The sequence below is a fragment of the Canis aureus genome, chromosome 7 (genome assembly GCF_053574225.1).
Source record: "Canis aureus isolate CA01 chromosome 7, VMU_Caureus_v.1.0, whole genome shotgun sequence".
NCBI classification, from domain to species: domain Eukaryota; kingdom Metazoa; phylum Chordata; class Mammalia; order Carnivora; family Canidae; genus Canis; species Canis aureus.
In genome coordinates, this window is record NC_135617.1 from 61,217,626 (window position 1) to 61,238,269 (window position 20,644).

At 39.9% G+C, this 20,644-nt stretch overlaps 1 protein-coding gene and 1 long non-coding RNA gene across 6 annotated transcripts in view; one reads left to right on the plus strand and one right to left on the minus strand.

Annotated features, from left to right (window-relative positions):
• BICRAL (BICRA like chromatin remodeling complex associated protein) overlaps window positions 1-20,644 on the minus strand; it is an 80,669-nt gene that overhangs the window by 37,100 nt on the left and 22,925 nt on the right. The window contains exons 1-4 of one of the 3 annotated variants that reach the window (XM_077903980.1): window positions 4,689-5,288; window positions 3,814-3,859; window positions 3,036-3,084; window positions 2,879-2,947 (exon numbers count right to left, since the gene is read on the minus strand). In XM_077903980.1, the coding sequence (XP_077760106.1) occupies window positions 2,879-2,947; window positions 3,036-3,084; window positions 3,814-3,854 (159 nt within the window). In that variant the 5' untranslated portion in view covers window positions 3,855-3,859; window positions 4,689-5,288. Of the gene's footprint in view, window positions 1-2,878; window positions 2,948-3,035; window positions 3,085-3,813; window positions 3,860-4,360; window positions 4,464-4,688; window positions 5,289-20,644 lie in introns of those variants that run through there. The other 2 variants (XM_077903981.1, XM_077903979.1) reach the window with 2 other exon arrangements.
• LOC144317511 (uncharacterized) overlaps window positions 4,301-20,644 on the plus strand; it is a 61,668-nt gene continuing 45,324 nt past the window's right edge. For 2 of the 3 annotated variants that reach the window (XR_013383517.1, XR_013383516.1), the window contains exons 1-2: window positions 4,351-5,039; window positions 10,866-10,971. This is a non-coding gene — a long non-coding RNA (uncharacterized LOC144317511). Of the gene's footprint in view, window positions 5,040-10,865; window positions 10,972-20,644 lie in introns of all 3 variants that reach the window. The other variant, XR_013383518.1, reaches the window with a different exon arrangement.

Sequence of the window (20,644 nt, forward strand, 5' to 3'; positions counted from 1 at the left end):
CCAAAGTAAGACTGGTCCAGACAAAAACAAGCTTCCCACATAAAATGAGTGAATGGTCATTTGGATTTTTTTTTTTTGTTTGTTTGTTTCTTTAGATTTTTAAAAAAATGTATTTAGTCATGAGAGACACAGAGAGAGAGAGAGAGAGAGAGAGAGAGAGGCAGAGACACAGGCAGGGGGAAAAGCAGGCTCCATGCAAGGAGCCTGACATGGGACTCGATCCCGGGTCTCCAGGATCAGGCCCTGGGCCGAAGGCAGCACTAAACTGCTGAGCCACCCGGGCTGCCCGGTCATTTGATTTCTTAGAAGGAATCAACCTAATGTGATGCTTTTAAAACTACTTCAGTGTCCTATTTGAAAGTAAAAGTCCATCAACAGTCTAGGAATGGGCATGTCAACTAGAGACAACACAGGCAAACAATGAGAACTGAATGTGATAAGTAAGTTCTCCTCCACTGTGCAGCAGGTTTTTTTGGGGACAGGTCAAAATCAGAAAAGGTATGGAATCAGCAGCTACTTAAAATAAGGTGGAGATAACACAAATGTACTTCACACTACTGGACTGTAGGTTTAAAATGGTTAAGATGGTAGATTTCACAAATATTTTAGCACAATTGAACATTTTAAAAAAGGAAGGTAGAGTAAAAAATTAAAAACAGGTCAGCGTTATACTATATGTTGGCAAATTGAACATTAGTAAAAAAAGTATACAAAAAATTAATAAATAACAACAGGTCAGTGAAGAATAAGAGTTCTAACCTGCAAAATTATAGAGATTCTCAGCCCTAGGCCAATAAGGTGTTGGAGGCCAGATGATGGGAAGAACTAGGTAGAAAAGCCATGACTAGGTTCATTTGACCCTGAGTCAACCAACTATTGAAGTGGGACCATCATGGCAGGGCTTGAAGAATCATTTGAAAGGAAATGCTGAAAGCAAGGAGGTTTTTTGTTTGTTTTGTTTTGTTTTGTTTTGTAGAACAATATCTAGACAACAAGGGTTATCTCCTGCATGATCATACACAGTTTAATGTTTTTATAATGTATAATAAATTAACAGACCATAAGTTTGAACAGCCATATTTTTCAGAGCTTTAAAATATCTATACTAAAGAAAAACGTTTACAATATCCAACATGATGTACTAGAAATACCCAATAAATATATGCCGAATGAAACAGTCTGAAAAGTCACAATTAATACTCACATGGTTGGGGGAGGGTTGTTAAACAAAAATCATTACCATCAAGGGACAGGCTAAATATCTACTTTATGGGCTTTTTTTTTTTTTTAAGTTTTTATTTATTTATTAATGAGAAGCACAGAGAAAGAGAGAGAGAGAGAGAGAGAGAGAGAGAGAGGCAGAGACACAGGCAGAGGGAGAAGCAGGCTCCATGCAGGGAGCCTGACGTGGGACTCGATCCCGGGTCTCCAGGATCATGCCCTGGGCTGAAGGCAGCGCCAAGCCGCTGAGCCACCCGGGCTGCCCCTACTTTATGGGCTTAATGGCAACACATGAAGTTACTACTTGTTCAGTATGAATTTCAGAAACGCTCCTAATTCACAAGGCTTATGGGAGACTGGAGTGGTGACTTTAAAGACACTTCTAGCCAGTGGAGGTGTCTCGCATGACATGATCTGACATAACTTCCACACACTCAAATACTTGAAAGAACTGTGCACTCCCAAGGACTTTCAGAATACTATTTCTTGTTATACATGAAGAAAATAAAGGCCCTGCTGGGAAGTTAACATTTATTGAGCACTGTAACCACATAATTTCCATGGGCTAGTCAATTAATGTTACCCAACCTAGGAAGTAGTTCTATTATTCTCCTGGTTTCATAAATAAGGAAATTGAACCCTACAGAGATTTAGTGATATATCCAAGGTTACACGGCTAGTAAGTGGTAGAGTGAGGAGTCAAACTTGGGCAGTCTGACTCTGGGCTGGCTACCATTCATCATAGAAGAAGGCGCTTGAAAAGACGAAAGCAACATAGGCTTAAACATAGTCATTTGGATATAGTTTGCAAGCAAGACTTCCCTATTTTCCAGGTCAGGAGTATTGTCTAGATGCTCCTAGAGCTTGAGAATATGGAATCTAGAATGGACAACCTGAGGGAGAATCCTAGCTCTGTAACTCATGGCTGTATAGTTTGGAGCAAGTACTAACCTGTGTTTTAGTTTCCTCAGATATAAAATACAGATCACAATAGAACCTACTTCACAGAGTTACCATGTGGATTAAGTGGTTAATCATGCTAAACTATTGGTGCCAAGAACATACCAAATGTTCAGGAAGTTTTAGTTATTACTCTTTTTTTTTTTTTTAATTTTTATTTATTTATGATAGTCACAGAGAGAGAGAGAGAGGCAGAGACACAGGCAGAGGGAGAAGCAGGCTCCATGCACCGGGAGCCCAATGTGGGATTCGATCCCGGGTCTCCAGGATCACGCCCTGGGCCAAAGGCAGGCGCCAAACCGCTGCGCCACCCAGGGATCCCTATTATTCTTTTTTTTCTTATTTAAGATGGATATGTTTAGTAAGTAACTACAATTAAGAATAATTTCTTTAAAGCTTTGTGACAAGTTCTAAAATATTCTAATATGACTTTTTTAGGTTATAACATTCCCAAGTCATTCTAGAAAGACAGCTGAAAGCTTAGGAAAATGGCAAAATATATCTCATATAGCTTATCTAAGTTGATGAAGTTAAAAGGAGACAATGTCAACACCATTCAGTAGATCCTCCCTCCCTTTCAATTACAAGAGACAAGGTAGTAACTCTCATCAGGATCCAAAGGCAATGAAAGCCTAGGTTCACAAACCATCAATGAGAGAGAAACACTTTATCACTCGATGTGGTTTCCAATACTCACACTGGAGTTGGCGAAAATTGAATTTGAATTGGCTGCAGAATATCCTGCATTAGTCAAGTCATCATTGCTCTGCAAAGGTACAAATTCGATAAAGTGATTATTTTAACTGTAAAGAAGTGACAAAATTGGTATCTGTGATGTTCTAAGTATTACTTACAGATTTATTACTAGGTCCATGTAGAAAATAGTTCAATGCTTGTGGGTCTCTGGAAAACAGCAACAAAGAAAGAAAACAGCAAATAAATACATAACTTATATTTAGGATTCATTTTCACTAGGGTAAAAAGAAAATGACATATTAGCCTGAGTAAAATTCTCTCCTTATTTTAAAACAGTTTTATTAAGTTTTTTGTTTAATTCTTGATTTCTTGATGTTCTATTTCCTATTATCACTCATTTCTGCCTCCTGAGATTTGTTAGAAGGTAAATTTAATAAAGAATGACCTAATTATGAACCTTATCATATCCAAAGATCTCTGTCTCTTTATGTGTTAATCCATACTCTGTGTTGATTTTTATTTATTTTAATTTTAATTTATTTATTAGAGAGAGAACACACAAATAGGGAGAGCAGCAGAGGGAGAGGGAGAAGCAGGTTCTCGGCTGAGCAGAGAACCTGATGTGGGGGCTCGATCCCAGGACCCTAGGATCATGACCTGAGCCAAAGGCAGATGCTTAACTGATTGGGCCACCCAGGTGCCTCTGTTGATTTTTATTTTAAAAACCCACGCAGTTTTTTTTTTTTAATTTAAATAATCTCTACTCCCAACATGGGGCTTGACTCATGACCCCGAGATCAAGAGTCACATACTCCACTCACTGAGCCAGCTGGGTACCCCAAAAACCCACTCAGTTTTTAATATGCTTATTAGGTTGTTTTGGTACAGCAAACCTCACACATTGGATTTATTCTGATTTTGGAATGAATATCTTACCCGATAAGATCAAGGAGACACGAGTCATCATCATCATCCATGACAACTATAAGAAAAGGAATAAAGTGCTGGTTAGCAAAGCAGATTAAAGCAGTAACATCAATACAACATAAAAATACACTCTTTACTTTCCTAGATAAGTAACTGTGTAATTCATCTAAGTTTTTCTCTCGTTGCTGGTCTTTAACGGGATTTTAAAAATTTTGTGGTCATTCAAGAGACTAAATAAATACCCAATTTAAATTGTTTTTATTGAATGCAAATCCTTAACTTACAAGTCAAAAAGGAATCTAGATAAATCAAAGATAGTTGGCAGCAACCCTTCCCAAACAGATTCCCCAAAGGGACTGTAAACCAGGAACAGTAACTTCCTCAAAATGCATCACGAGAAAGGGGAGAAATAATATTTTTGTTTTAGAAAAAAAATCTCATGAATTCAGAGGTCTTTTGGGTTTTATGACTGAACGTTTCCAAACATGGTGAGCAGTCTGGATTTCTTGCCATATTTTGGCTCTCTTTACAAAAACAGAAAAGCCGTTCTCCTTACTTTTTGAGACAGAGGAGACACCATAGCCCCAGGCAGTACAGATACAGGCTTGGCCCCAGAGGTCCCAGGTTCCTCCCCAGGCAGCAGCACTGCCAACTGTTCGATTCCAAACAATCTATAGCCCATCCCTGGAATCTTTAAAGTGGAAAATCTCAACCCCCAAATCCCCCTAGCTCCAAGCCCCAAGTTCCCTCTCTCCCCAGCCACCGACAGCATCAAGCCTAGCCAGCGCAATTACTGTGCTCTGGCTGAAACAATAACAACTGGACAAGTTCCAACAGCAGTTCTCCCCCTTTCTCCTCCCTCCCCCGAGATCCGGTAAACTTACACTAGTGATCCGACACCTGGCAACACTGCTTCGCACCCATTTCGAGCCATGCGTGGAATAATTTACATCACGGAATGCCGGGGCCAAGAGTTCTGGAGCAGTTGGAAAGGGCAGTTGTGAACGGCAGTTGGACGGAGGAATGAAATCCTGAAGAGATGCCCAGAAGAGGGACACGCCCGAAGAAGGCAGAAGGGATAATTTCTACTCAATGTTTTTTCTTGGTTAAAACTGTCATCTCCTCTCCAGTTCCCCCAAACTCCCCATCCTATCAGTCACAAGGCCAAACAAGTATAAAACTGGCTCCTGCCCCATGGAAGGAAACTTGCTTCCCCCAGGAAAGGTCTGGAAGGGGTAAGTATCCCCCTGATGTGAGACCTTCCCGTTGTGGGGGTGAATTCGTTCAGTTGTTGGATGGCCTGGGGTGATCAGAAGCCATTTGAGGGGAACTTTGGTGGAGAGGCAAGATGAAGGTGAGCTGGGAGGAAGGAGAGGGGAAGCTGACACCCTGGGGTAACCTCCAGGCTAAACTGCGCAAGGGGCAGCAGGCCAGGTGAAATCTGCTTTGAGGACTCAGACATACAGGCTAGCATGACCATCCTTCTGAGGATGGAAAAGCGGGGAAACTATCATTAACTAAATATATAGAAATCTGTGGGAAGGGCTTCCCTTCGATCCTGATGTTTTATAGGGCAGAATTGCATCAGCCATAGCTCATTATTGTGCCATGAGCTTGTCTCCCAGACATCACAATCACATGGAATAAATCCAGCAATTTCAAACATCATTAAGTCTATAAAGTGGGTATTATTTCTTTACTTCGACGTGACTTTTTAAGCGGAGTTCTACTATATCCTTTGTAAATTTATTTTTTATAGTGTCTAACAGTTTCTGGAACAAACTAAGAAAAATGTAAGTGAAGTATAGCCTCTACTGAAACCACTTTTTATAACTATGCCAGCTTCCCACACAACTTTACACCTGTACGGACTCTTCTAGCAGAGGAGATGCCCAAGGGTTAACAAACCGAGAAAGGAAGTCAGCATCAGTCAGCCTAAGAATGTGTCACTGCCACTGGGACTTTCTTTTCTTTTCTTTTTTTTTTTAAGATTTTATTTATTCATGAGAGACACCGACTGAAAGAGAGAGAGGGAGAGAGAGAAAGAGAGAGAGAGAGAGAGAGAGAGAGAGAGAGAGGCAGAGACTCAGAGGGAGAAGCAGGCCCCACGCAGGGAGCCCGATGTGGGACTCGATCCTGGGTCTCCAGGATCAGGCCCTGGGCTGAAGGTGGTGCTTAAACTGCTGAGCTACCCGGGCTGCCCCCACTGGGACTTTCAAGCACAGAGAACATTTGCCAGAATTTGAAGGGACCAGCTAGTCCTTGAGTAGTGAAAGAGAACAATTTTATCATACTGGATGAAATTAAAAGCCATTGTGTACCCTTCCCGAACCGAACGGACTGCTCAAACACTTGATAGTACGCTCCCCAGGGTATCTGTCCTACCAGACAGACAGGCCTCTGCTTCTAGCCCCCTTGGGTAGAACTCTGTGAGCCTTTATAGTCAGGGGTACCCTGAGAATTCCACTTTTTAAAGGGCCATACTCTTCTGACTTTGAACAGTTTCAAATTCAAAGAGATAACTCCTATCTCTAGGTCTCTAGCTCTACATACTGCCAAAACAGTCATCCTATGCCTAGTCCAGTAGTTCTTTTCCCTAGGAGGACACATGGTCCACCAAAGTCAATTTACCAAAGGAGAGGTATAGAAATTGACAATTCAGAAGTGGGAAGACAAGGTGAGGATCAGAAATGAATGATTTCAAAAGTGAAGAGTTTAATTTTCTTTGGAAAGGCTCACTTTTTCCTTGCTGAGACTCTTTTCTCCTGTAAGTTAACAACCCTGGAATCACTAAGTGGGCCGCTGGCCACAAGTGAATTTTACAATGTGTAAAAGAGAAGTCCCCACTCTTAGGGGGGGGACTAGATCAATAGTTAAAAACTACTTCTTGACTCAATACACTTAAGCGAGACATACTCCCCTCAGTAACAGCAGTTCACGACAATAGGATTTGTCACAGAGGGAAAGAGACTGTAGTTCTTACAGAATCCTGTTAGGTATCCCAAGAGGGCAGAAATCACTATCCCAGACACCTGGTTACCATTCTTTTTTTTTTTTTTTTTAAGTGGATAGCATGGAGCCCAACATGGGGGCTAGAACTCGGGACCCTGAGATCAAGACCTGAGCTGAGATCAAGAGTCGGATGCTTAACTGACTGAGCCAGTCAGTAATGGTAATCAGTGCCCCCTGATTACCACTCTTAAAAAAAAAAAATAAAGCTACTATTAAAATTGTCCTTATAGGAGTCAGCACTTTGAATAATAGCTTTAAATCAAGAAGACATAGTAAGTATACAAGTGACATATTAAATCAGTGGGGGCAGGAGAGATGCTTGGGTGGCTCAGCGGTTGAGCATCTGCCTTTGGCTCAGGGTGTGATCCTGGTCTGGGATCGAGTCCCACATTGGGCTCCCTGCGAGGAACCTGTTTCTCTCTCTGTCTGTGTCTCTCATGAATAAATAAATAAAATCTTAAAAAAAGCAGTGGGGGAAAGAAGTTAGCTGTATGGAGAAAAGATGGTGGATCCATACCTTACATTTTACACAAAAGTAAATTCTAGATGGATCAAACGATTATAAGGGGGGCAGAGAGATGAGAACCTTAAAGTACTAGCATAAATACATGGGATTTTTTTTTTTTTTTTAAGTTTGAGTAATCTACTCTACATGGGGCTGAAACTCACAACCCTGAGATCAAGAGTCACACACTTCTCGGACTGAGCCAGCCAGGTGCCCTGAGACATTGTTTTTTTTTTATAATCTTGGAGTGGGGAAAGTCTGTCACAAGATATAGAAGTACAAAATACTAAAAAAAAACAAAAACAAAAGTACAAAATACTGACAAATTTGATGACATAAAAATTTAAAATTCTGCGTGATAGGGGCTCCTGGGTGGCTCAGTCGGTTACGCCTCTGTCTGCCTTCGGCTCAGGCCATGATTTCAGGGTCCTGGGATCAAGCCCCCTATTGGGCTCCCTACTTCTCCCTCTCCTTCTCCCTGCTGCTCTTCCTGCTTGTGCTCTCTCTCACTCAAATAAATAAATCTTAAAAAAAAAAAAAAATCCAGCGTAGGATTATTGCTTCTAGCAAAAGACTGCAAAAATCCTAGATGTTGGGGCACCTGGGTGGCTCAGTGGTTGAGCATCTGCCTTTGGGCTTGGATCATGATCCTGGAGTCCTGGGATCAAGTCCCACATAAGGCTCCCTGTAGGGAGCTTGCTTCTCTCTGTGTGTCTCTCATGAATAAATAAATAAAATCTTTGGGACACCTGGGTGGCTCAGTGGTTGAGCGTCTGCCCTTGGCTCAGGGCATGATCCCGGAGTCCCAGGATCAAGTCCCACATCGGGGCTCCCTGCATGGAGCCTGCTTCTCTCTCTGCCTCTGCTTCTGCCTCTCTCTCTCTCTCCCTGTGTCTCTCATGAATAAATAAATAAAATCTTAATAAATAAATAAATAAATAAATAAATAAATAAATAAATAAAATCTTAAACAACAACCACCACCACCTAGATGTCATGAGTATGGGGTTTCTTTTTGGAATGATGAAAATGTTCTGGAACTAAATCACTGAATTGTACACTAGAAGGGGTGAATTTTATGGCATATAAATTATAATTTGATTTAAAATATTAAAAAAAACACCCTAGGGATCCCTGGGTGGCGCAGCGGTTTGGCGCCTGCCTTTGGCTCAGGGCGCGATCCTGGAGACCCAGGATCGAATCCCACGTCGGGCTCCCGGTGCATGGAGCCTGCTTCTCCCTCTGCCTATGTCTCTGCGCCTCTCTCTCTCTCTCTCTCTGTGTAACTATCATAAATAAATAAAAATTAAAAAAAAAAAAAAAAACACCCTAGATGTCATTCATGAGAGACTTGTTAAGTCAGTTATGGTTTCCACCCACATTGTGTAATAGCACACAGCCATTAAAAACCTTGGAGAAACTTTATACAAACTGCCTTGGAAGGATACATTGTCAAAGGAAAAAGGCACATTATAGTATGTTCAATCTTTCCTCTATCTTCTTGAACTTAAAAGAGTGATAAATTTTTAATGTCTTTCTCCATAAACTCCATCATTTGTATCATTTCTGGGTCTGTTTCTATTGATTGATCTTTTTTTTCTCTTCATTACTGGTAGTATTTTCCTACTGCTTTGCATACCTGATAAATTTTTTTTTTTAAGATTTTATTTATTTATTCATGATAGTCACAGAGAGAGAGAGAGAGAGAGAGAGAGAGAGGCAGAGACACAGGAGAGCAAGACCAGGCTCCATGCAGGGAGCCCGACGTGGGATTCGATCCTGGGTCTCCAGGATTGCGCCCTGGGCCAAAGGCAGGCGCCAAACCGCTGTGCCACCCAGGGATCCCCTGCATACCTGATAAATTTTTATTGGATGCCAGACATTGTTAATTTTACGTTATCAAGTACTGGATACTTTGTAACCCTATAAATATTTCTGAATTTTGTCTAGGACACAGTAAGTTACTTATTTTTTTTTTTCTTTCTTTCTTTTAAAAAAGATTTTATTTATTTATTCATGAGAGACACAGAGAGGCAGACACAGGCAGAGAGCCCGATGCGGGACTCGACCCAGCCATCCTGGGATCACGCCCTGAGCCGAAGGCAGGTGCCCAACTGCTGAGCCACCCAGGTGTCCCTACTTATTTTTTCAAAAGACTTATTTATTTATTTTAGAGAGAGAGGGCATGGGGGAGGGGCGGAAGGAGCAAGAGAGAATCCCAAGCAGGCTCCATGCCCAGCCCGAGCCTGACTCGTGGCTCAACCTCACGACCCTGAGATCATGACCTGAGCTGACATGAGTCAGACACTTAACCTACTGAGCCATTCAGGCACCCCTCAATTAAGTTTCTTATAAATCACTTGATCTTCTTGAGGCTTGCTTTTAAGCTCTATCTCTCTTTGGGGCTAATTTCGCCCTATCTTGAGGCAACAATATTATTCACTTGATGTCTCATGAATTACAAGGATTTTTGTACTCTCACAGGTAGAACACAAACTATTTTCTGCCCTGGATAAATATTGTTTGATAAATTTGTCAAACTTCTTTAAGATGAACTTCAACACGGTGATAATTAGTTTACTGATGACAGAATCATTAACCATACAAATCAGTGTTTCTCAAACTGGGGTCTGAGAAAATAATCTGGGGTGGTCTGAATTCTCAAGTTTGAGAAACATTAACAGATTCTAAAGCTATCCAGAAATATACACACTGAAATATACAGAGGGCTCATAAGAATTGTGCTCTGAGTGTTGTTCCCTCTAATCCTCGTGGGCAGTTCCCTCCCAGGATTCGGGTCTCTCCCCCACCCCCTTGTACTGACTGGTCACCAGCTGAGGACTTGGGAGTTTTTTCTCTGGGCAGTGCTCTTCTCTCCGGTATCCTGCCATATATTTTAGCCCTTTCACCCACCAACCTTGGAAGATGATCAGACTCCATCTGGCATCCCATTCCCTATGCTGTGGCCTGGCTATGCTCTCTAGATAGACAGTAAGCTGGGGCAATCATCGATAGGGCTCATCTCATCCGTTCACCATTCCTCAGGAGTCCCTGGCTATGCCACCTGATTTCCCAGGTCTCAAAGCCACTGTTTAATATATTTTATCCTATTTTTAACTTTTTTTAATGCAGGAAGGTAAATCCAGTCCCTGTTCCACCATCTTGGCCCTACAGTCACTTTTAAAGTTTTGAAAAAAAAAAATGCTTTAGGAGGTAACAACAGTTTATATGAGTTAATTAGCACAAATTATAGGGTCAGAGTATACTGAAAGGGGGGAAAAAAAGGACAGTAAATCATACAGTTTTATCCTATCCCATACCTCCTTTTGTTTTCTACCCTGAAGAATAGCTTAGGGAAGGAGCAGAGCGGCTTCTTTAATTCCTATCTTTAATAAAGTTGGTCAGTGGGTGAAAACAATATTCATTATTAATTTAATAAATATTTAGCACCTACTACATGCCAGGTACTCTGTTAACGCTGGGAATATCAAATGAGCACGACATAAAATATAGTAATAAATGTAAACACACAATTTTTTTGTAGGACTGCAAAAGCAATGCTGAAGAGTGAATTAGTGTGTTTTTGCTAATTATTTACCAGTGAGTGTCATGATCAAAAGGCTATGCTGTAAAACAGCCACTTACGCAAGGCAAGTAACTGTGTGTCAACTAAGTATTCTCACCTTACTCCTGTTACTCTATTGTCATTGTTATGGGCTGTTAAATTTTATAATTGCAAGACAGTGTGAAACCTTCTGGCATGGTTCCTAACTGTAAGGTACTCATTTTCTTCTGGGAGAGAGACATTCGATAGTTTATTATGATGTAATGTGAGAAATACTAAGAGTTTTTGGCAGGGGTTTTCAAGCTTCTTCAGGTGAAGCCTCTGGACTTTTTTTTTTTTTTTAAATAATATAACATTTTGCTAGCAAAAACATGATGGTATTTTCACAATTATAACCATCTGCGATAAGAAGTGGTCAAACTTAACATGATGGGTTCTGAGTTTTTCAGTTATTATTCAACAAAGAACGCCCTCCATTTTGTCACTGGCTATATCCTTCTAGCAGCAATAAAGAGAAGATGGAAAAGACTAAGAAATATTATTAGAGGAAAAACTAAAAGAAAAAAAATCTCTCAAGGCTCATTTTTCCACCCCTAAATGAAGTTAACAGCCACAGCTACAGTTTTTAAACTTTGTTTCCTGGCGATCCAGGATTTTCCAAGGTGTCCAGGAGCTTTCCTGAAGGCCTAAATGGTGGTGGTGGAGATACTCTGATACTCCCACTTCTCCCCTTCATCTGAGTGACTCCATTCTTATTCAACTAGGAAAAAAAAGTTCGAAAACCATTTGTCTTATCCAACTCCCAGAATGCAATGGTTTGCTGTGTGTTATGGAAGAATGATCATCACTGGTGGTCAATCTAAAAACGAAATCCCAAGGATCAGTAGATATTAATGCATTCATGATTACTTTAGCAAGCAGTGGTATAGTGATAAATATTGTTTGATAAACATATCAAACTTAAGATAAATTCCAACACAGTGACAATAACTTTAAGTTTACTGACGACAGAATCATTAACCATACAAATCAGTGTTTCTCAAACTGGGATCTGAGAAAATAATCTGGGTGGTCTGAGTTCTCAAGTTTGAGAAGCATTAACAGATTCTAAAGTTATCCAGAAATATATACACTGAAATATACAAAGAGCTCATAAGAATTGTGCTAAACATGTTTGCTGAGGGCCTCTCAAAATCTTAAGATCCACTCTGAATCTACAGAAGACCTGTGCACATACTGACTGATGCAAAAGTAGTCCTGGGGAAAATCTTTCCAGACCTCTCTTCTTCATCTTCCTTTAATCTTAGCTGCCAATTTTATGCCAGGTGGGGAGTGGGGGGCAGTCCCAGGTCTAAACAAAGGAGGGCTTCAAAAGAGACTGTGGGGAAAACAAAACAAAACAAAACAAAAACAAAAGAGACTGTGGGTTTAGTCCCAAAAGTCTTTGCTGAATTTAGATTCAGAGCTGAGGTGGTTCAAGAGATACCAAAATCTGAAAGTAACGAAGCCCTACAGTAAAGGAGGATGCTTTTAACTCACACTGCATAGCTTGTAGTGGGAAAGAGCTAGGAGTATGAATTTATGGCTCAATTATAGTGGACTAACAGACTAGACTGACTTCAAAGTTAAATGTTCTTAATAGACTATCATCTAGAAATTAACAGTATAAAACAATATTCTAGGGCTACCCTCAAAAATAGCGATCTTGTCATATTCATTTGCATATCCCCAGCAAATATCACATAAATAAGTATAAGAAATACTGAATAGGGGCACCTAGGTGGCTTAGTCAGTTAAATGTCTGCCTTCAGCTCTGGGATCGAGCCCTGTCAGGCTCCATGCTTAGTGAGGTGGGGAGTCTGCTTCTCCCCTCCTTTGTGCTTGTGCTGACACTCTTTCAAATAAAAATAAAATCTTAAAAAATATCCAGGTTTTAAATATAGCACAGCTGTGTTTTATGCAAAGATTGTGTTCCCGGGGGGGTGGGGGGGTGGGGGTGAATGGGTGACGGGCACTGAGGGGGGCACTTGACGGGATGAGCACTGGGTGTTATTCTGTATGTTGGTAAATTGAACACCAATAAAAAATAAATTTATTTTTAAAAAAAGATTGTGTTCCCAAAGACCCTGAATAATTAAAAACTTACATAATTCTAGATTAATCCCGGCAAAGAAATTTACAATTTCCTAGAGCCAATCAACATTGAAATTTCGTAATTCCTGATGGGACTTATAAATATATTTTAGAATATACATATATTCTATTAAGAGCTTTTAGATGTAATAATGAAACCGGGGTTATATTTAAAAAAAAAAAAACACACTCCACATATCTTTTAGAGATCCACACGAATTAGGTATGAATAAACTACTATCCGCGTGGCATGCCCCGCCGTGCGTCTGGTGCGGGGGGCTGCGGAGAGCCCGTCATCCCGGGGAAATAGGGCGCGGCCGGAAACAAGGCCGTCCCATCGACAAAAAGAAAAAAAAAAAAAAAAAAGAATGAACTACTATGATGTCTAGGATATATTAAAAATAATATAAAGTTGGTTACTAAAAACATGGAATCCTGGTACGCTAAAACTAATAGAACACTATTTGTTAACTACACTGGAATTAAAAAAATTTTAAATACAAAGAAAAAAAAGCAAGCCTAAAAAGAAATATAGTACATCAAAAAACCAAGCCAAACAAAACAAAACCCAACCAACAAATCAAACATGGAATCCAATCCCCCCAACCCCCTCCAGAGATCCACCAGGAATCTGGGGTTACTAATGGGGTTTTCTCCTTGATTCCCCTGCTGCCAGGCTGCCCATTTTTTCCTTTGAGTCATAACATATTCAGGAAAATCTAAAAAAATTGGGGAACTTGTCCCCAGCTACAGTCAGGTAGTCTGGTCAGCTCAGAGACACAGTTTAAGGCTCCTTATTCTCCAAACTCTGGAGAAAGTTTCAGTTTAAGGTATACAATGTGATGATTTGATATCTGTGTATATTATGAAATGACTACCATAATAAGGTTAGTTAATATGTCCATCACCTCACATAGTTACCAATTTTTTTTAATTAAAGATTTTATTTATTTATTCATGAGAGACACAGAGAGAGGCAGAGACATAGGCAGAGGGAGAAGCAGGCTCCATGCAGGGAGCCTGATATGGGACTTGATCTCCATACTCCAGGATCACACCCTGAGCTGAAGGAAGACGTGCTTAACCACTGAGTCACCCAGGTGTTCCAATTACCAATTTTCTTGTGTTGTAAGAATATTCAAAATCTACTGTTTTAACAAATTTGAAGTATACAATACACTACAGTCACCACTTTATACATTCGTTAGGTCTCCAGAACTTATCATCTTTTTTTTTTAAGATTTTATTTATTTATTCATGATAGTCACAGAGAGAGAGAGAGGCAGAGACACGGCAGAGTGAGAAGCAGGCTCCATGCAGGGAGCCCGACGTGGGATTCGATCCCAGATCTCCAGGATGCGCCCTGGGCCAAAGGCAGGCGTCAAACCGCTGCAACACCCGGGGATCCCCAACTTATTCATCTTTTAACTGAAAGTCTGTACCCTTTGACCAACATCTCCCATTTCCCAGCCCCCTGGCTCTGACAACCAATAGTCAATTATGTTTCAGCAAATTTGACTCTTTTAGATTCTGCCTGTAAGTGAGATCATATATAGTATTTGTTGATCTTTGTCTGACTTATTTCACTTGGCTTATGCTTATGCCCATGCCCTCAGTGTTCATCCATGTTGTCACAAATGTCAGGGTTTCTTTCTTTCTTATGGTTGAATAATATTCAATTGCATATATGTGTATGTGTATGTGTGTATAAAACAATTTCTTTATCCATTTACCCATTGACAGACACTTAGGTTGTTTCATATTTTGGCTATTGCGAATAATGCTGCAATGATCAGGGGGATGCAGATATTTCTTTGGGAGAGTGATTTCATTTCCTTTAGATATACAACTAGAAGTGGGATTGCTAGATTATTATTATTTTTTTTTAATTTTTATTCATTTATGATAGTCACACACACACAGAGAGAGAGAGATTGGCAGAGACATAGGCAGAGGGAGAAGCAGGCTCCATGCACCGGGAGCCCGACGTGGGATTCGATCCCGGGTCTCCAGGATCGCGCCCTGGGCCAAAGGCAGGCGCTAAACCGCTGCGCCACCCAGGGTTCCCGGGATTGCTAGATTATATGGTGGCTCCATTTTTAATTTTTTGAGCATCTTCTGTACTGTTTTCCATATTGGTTGCACCGATTTACATTTCCACCAACAGTGAAGTAGGGTCCTTTTGTCTACATCCATACCAACATCTCGTCTTTTTTCTTTTTTTTAAAGATTTTATTTTAAGTTATTTCCACACTCAACGTGAGGCTCAAAACCACAACCCCGAGATCAAGAGTAGCATGCACCACTGACTGAGCCAGCCAGGAGCTGTCTTTTTGATAATAGCCATTCTAACAGGGATGAGGTGATATCTCATTGTTGTCAGTGAACATTTTTCTAAATGAATCTATCACCCTTTCCAGTACATTGGCCACAAGATGGCAAACCTCCAGCAGGAGAGGGCACACCAGGAAAAGTGTGCTTATTCCCTTTTCCCTGCAACCTACTTTAGTTTTCCAAGAAAGTGTGCTTATTTTGGAGACCAGTTTATTCCTATGCAAGAACAATCTAAAGTGGAAAATAATTCTTTTTTTTTTTTAAGATTTTATTTATTCATGAGAGACACAAAGAGAGAGGGGCAGAAACACAGGCAGAGGGAGAAGCAGGCTCCACGCAGGAAGCCTGACACGGAACTTGATCCTGGATCCCAGGATCACGCCCAGAGCCACAGACAGACATTAAACCGCTGAGCCACTCAGGCGTCCCAAGTGGAAGATAATTCTTTTCAAGCCTAAAATGCATAATGTGGCTAAAGGCATTTCCCACTATTGCCCTATACTCTATTCTAGCCAAATGCCACACTCCAGCCCCCAGGAGACAATCTTACCTGAAATGCTCTTCTTCCTCTTCCATATCTATTCAAATTCCATTCATTATTCAAAATTTAGCTTGAATCTACCTCTGCGAATCCTTCTCTAACAACCTTGTGAGGTCTTCAGAAGTCTCTAGCTAGAATTCTGATAGCAATAACCATGTCTTTTGACACTGATCAGACATCGCTCTCTATGATTAACTTCATTATGCCTATCTTTTGTTCTCTTTTTTTTTTTTTTTTAAACTACTCTTTGGTTTTTTTTTTTTTTTTTTTTTTTTAATTTATTTGTTCATGATAGTCACACGGAGAGAGAGAGAGAGGCAGAGACACAGGCAGAGGGAGAAGCAGGCTCCATGCACTGGGAGCCTGACGTGGGATTCGATCCTGGGTCTCCAGGATCGCCCTGGGCCAAAGGCAGGCGCCAAAGCGCTGCGCCACCCAGGGTATCTTTTGTTCTCAACTAAAGCACAGCCCAAATTTATGTAAAAAAAAGTCTAGAGTGCTTTGAGGATACTGTTGAAGAGCAATGTATTTGAATGTAAATATAAGTCAGTCATCGTCCCAAAGCTGAGCAACTTTTTTTTTGCTCATGGTTTTTTGACATCACTGAACTGGAAGTACTGGCTCATTACAGTAGGTTCTAGCTTCATTTTGAACCTCAGCCTACCCCTTTGCTCTCTACCATCTTGACCATTTGATGTCCCCTAAACTTATCACATCACTTTTTAAATACTTTTGCTTTGCACTTACCTTTTTGAGAAGACAAAAAGACCTTCCCACCCACCTACAAGTGGTCAACTGATGATGCTTGCTTATTTTTTAATGCTTTGAGTAAAATTATACTACCACCATTTTTTTTTAATTCCCAAGCAAAATTAATTGTTCACTCATTTGTATCCCCAGAGCACGTCTGATGTGTTCCTAGTATCTGACAGGTGTATGACAAAACTGTTTTTCTGATCCCCTTGCTCACTCACAAGTTCCATGAAAGCTGGGGCAGCTAAAAATATGCAGCTAGGTTACACCTGAGCACTTTTTCATATCATAAAGCACAGGATCTGGGATGCAGGGTTGTGTGTCCATTGCCCAGGATCTGCTAGCTTATGCTGGGCCCTTATGTATCTAGCCAGGCATTCCTGTTGTGTAGAAAAAGCCATGAGTGGTCAACTGACTTCCTGTCTCTGCTCCAGATCAGATGACTCCATCCCTGTGGGATAAGGAAGTGTAATTTTTTAAGATTCACAGGGCAAAAGATTGTGTATTCTTCTATAATAATCTGTTTAGTATTAAATAAACCTCCCTCAAAGAGGGATTTATGTATTAAACATAAATACAAAATAATTCCTTGGAGTCCCGAAATCTTTAGCACAGTAATTTATATTAACAATAGTTGCATTCATTAAAAGACTCAGAAGTAAAAGTTTAAGTTGAGAATCTCTGGCACATGTATGGCATTTTGAGGACACCAACACTGGACTTTACAGGAAAGACAAGCAACTCTCTAACATAGGGAAAAAAAAAAGACAACCTGCCAAATGTTTTTATAATTTGCTGTGTTTTAAGAAAGACTGAACGTTTTAAGAACTATGGAAAATAATATACAGAAAATGATTGATAAATGATACAAAGAACTGCTGCTATCCCGATTGCTACTAAATATTAAGTAAAATGAAATTGAAACTATCTTTATGATAAATCACAGTACTTTAGTATGTAGAATAATATGTATTAAAACAAAAAACAAAAAAAGAATAATATGTATTAAAAAGATGAGTTAGTTCTCTTCAGTTACACTACTGTTTCAGTTAAAGAATCCTTGTATTTTACTTCCCCTCTCCACCGCAGAAAAGGTGAATTTCTGTTTTATTTATTTATTTTTTAAAAATGTTTCAATGTTTTATTTTTTTTTTTTAAGATTTTATTTATTTATTCATGAGAGACACACAGAGAAAGAGAGGCAGAGACACAGGCAGAGGGAGAAGCAGGCTCCATGCAGGGAGCCTGACGTGGGACTCAATCCCGGATCTCCAGGATCACACCCTGGGCTGCAGGCGGCACTAAACCGCTGAGCCACCAGGGCTGCCCTGAATTTCTGTTTTAATCATCAGTTGCCACATCTATTACATTTCTTCCCTAAAAACAGTCATTTAGGGACTCAGCTCCAACAAGCTGACTTAGGGAGAGGAAGCAATACCAATGTTAAAACTAATCACCCATAAAGATGAACATATATCAACCAAAAACACATTAGCAAAAATTGTAGGAATAGGAATTAAAAACTAGAAGTGCCAAAAGCTAGTCATACTTACATCCTCTCCATAAAAACAAAATACCTGAATAATAACTAGCAATTGCACAGACATTTTTTCTTGACTTCAGTTTTATTCGGAAAAATACGGTACCTTTTATTAAATGAAATGGAGATGTATCTAAGTCATTTGCGTTCTTACTCAGGGAAAGGGGATTTCTTCCAGAGAATATTTTAAATGAAGTAAAAGAAGAAACCCTACCAATGTGACTTTTTCTACTTTTGAACACAATGGGTATTATTATGCAGTACTAGTCACAACAAATAGTAAAAGAGACTGCCTTTTGCCTTCCCATCCCACAGTCAAGAATTCACTAAAATACAGCATGGTAATAATTAAGCTATTAAAATAAAAACTAATGAAACTTTGTATTTCCTCAAATATAATAGGACACTACTGCTATCTGTCAGTGTAGTTTGTTTTTTTTTTTTTTTTTTAAGATTTTATTTATTTATTCATGAGAGACACATAGAGACAGAGACACAGGCAGAGGAAGAAGCAGGCCCCATGCAGGGAGCCCGATGTGGGACTCGATCCCAGGTCTCCAGGACCAAAGGCAGGCACGAAACCACTGAGCCATCCAGGGATCCCCTGTCAGTGTAGTTTGTATGTATTATTGTCCCATGTATGGAACTGCTCTTAAAAGATACTTTGAGGGCAGCCCTGGTGGCCCAGCAGTTTAGCGCCGCCTTCAGCCCAGGGTGTGATCCTGGGGATCTGGGATCGAGTCCCGCATCGGGCTCCCTGCATGGAGCCCACTTCTCCCTCTGCCTGTGTCTCTGCTTCTCTATCTGTGTGTGTCATGAATAAATAAATAAAATCTTAAAAAAAAAAGATACTTTGAAATGGCAGTTGTTATAGCAAAAAATATTTATTAGCAATCTGGTTAAAGTTATTATGCAAACTCTTGACTCTGATTGCCCTCTCTCAATGAGTAACATTCAAAATATTTTGGTTTTATGGTATGTTCCAAGAAAAACAAGCCTTATAAAAACAACTAACAATATTAACAAACAAAATTCCATTTTACGAAGTTAATGATGTTACCAAGCAAGAGATGTCCAGGTCTCCTTTTGTAAAAGTGGACTCACAAGGAAGATGTGCACAAAAGTAATTATTTAAGGAGAAGAAAAATGAGAGAAGCATTTTTTAAGCTTAAAAATATTTAAGGGGGTGTTTGGCTGGCTCAGTCAGCAGAGCATGCAAGCAACTCTTGACCTCAGGATCCTGAGTTTAAGCCCCATGTTGGATATGGAACCTAATTTTAAAAAATAATAAAAAACCCCAAACTGAAGAAATTTATTTATTTATTTATTTATTTATTTATTTATTTAATTAATTTATGAGAGACAGAGAGGCAGAGACACAGGCACAGGGAGTGGCAGGCTCCATGCAGGGAGCCCAACATGGGTCTCGATCCTTGGACCCCAAGATCACACCCTGGCCAAAGGCAGGTGCTAAACCACTGAGCCACATTGGGTCCCCTGAAGAAATATTTTTTTTAAATGATGTAAGAAAGAATATGGGGCAACCCTGTTGGGACCCCTCTCACTTCTGAGAGCTTTCCCTGTATCTTTACTTAATAAACTTCTATCCCTTTACTCAAGAAAATAAAAAAGAAAGAATATGAATAAATATATATGTAGCATATTACTCCAAACAATATTTCCGCTTCTACAAAAATTTTAAAGAAGTTTAAATAATCTCATTTAAAAAAAAAGTTTTAAAAGGTTTTATTTATTCATGAGAGACACAGAGAAAGGCAGAGACACAGAGAGAGGGTGAAGCAGGCTCCTCACAGGGAGCCTGATATGGGACTCAATCCCCACACCTGGGATCATGCCCTGAGCGGAAGGCAGACCAACCGCTGAGCCACCCAGGCATCCTTCTATATTCCATTTAAGAGAGACAAACTTCTATCTAGTGTAAAATCTTTTATAAGCCCTAAGAAATGTCATGTGAAGAGAATTTATATTTATACTCATTTCCATCAAAAGACCAGAAGGAACAGAGTTTCAGTTGGAGAAGATGAGAAAGTTCTAGAGAATGATGGTGATGATGATGGTTGCATACCATTGTCAATGTACTTAATGCCACAGAACTGTACTTAAAATGTGCTTAACTGTACTTAAAATGGAAAACTTTGTTATGAAAAAAATTTTAGTATCAGTAACAATAAAAAATAAAGCATCTATGGATATTCTTACCAAAAAAAAGACCATAACTAGTTGTAGATCTATGATCAAAAAACCTTTATTTCTGGAAAAGCATTCTCCAAGCTGGCAGCTTTAGGACAGATGCTCAATGAAGTGAGATGAAGGATCCATGGCTTATCACTTAAAATTAACTCCAGCAAGCAAGGATCTGAAAGAAGTTGAGGCAGTTTACCTCACAACTACTGACAGGTACCAGATGTGGCTGTGGGAAGAAATCTCCCAAAGGAA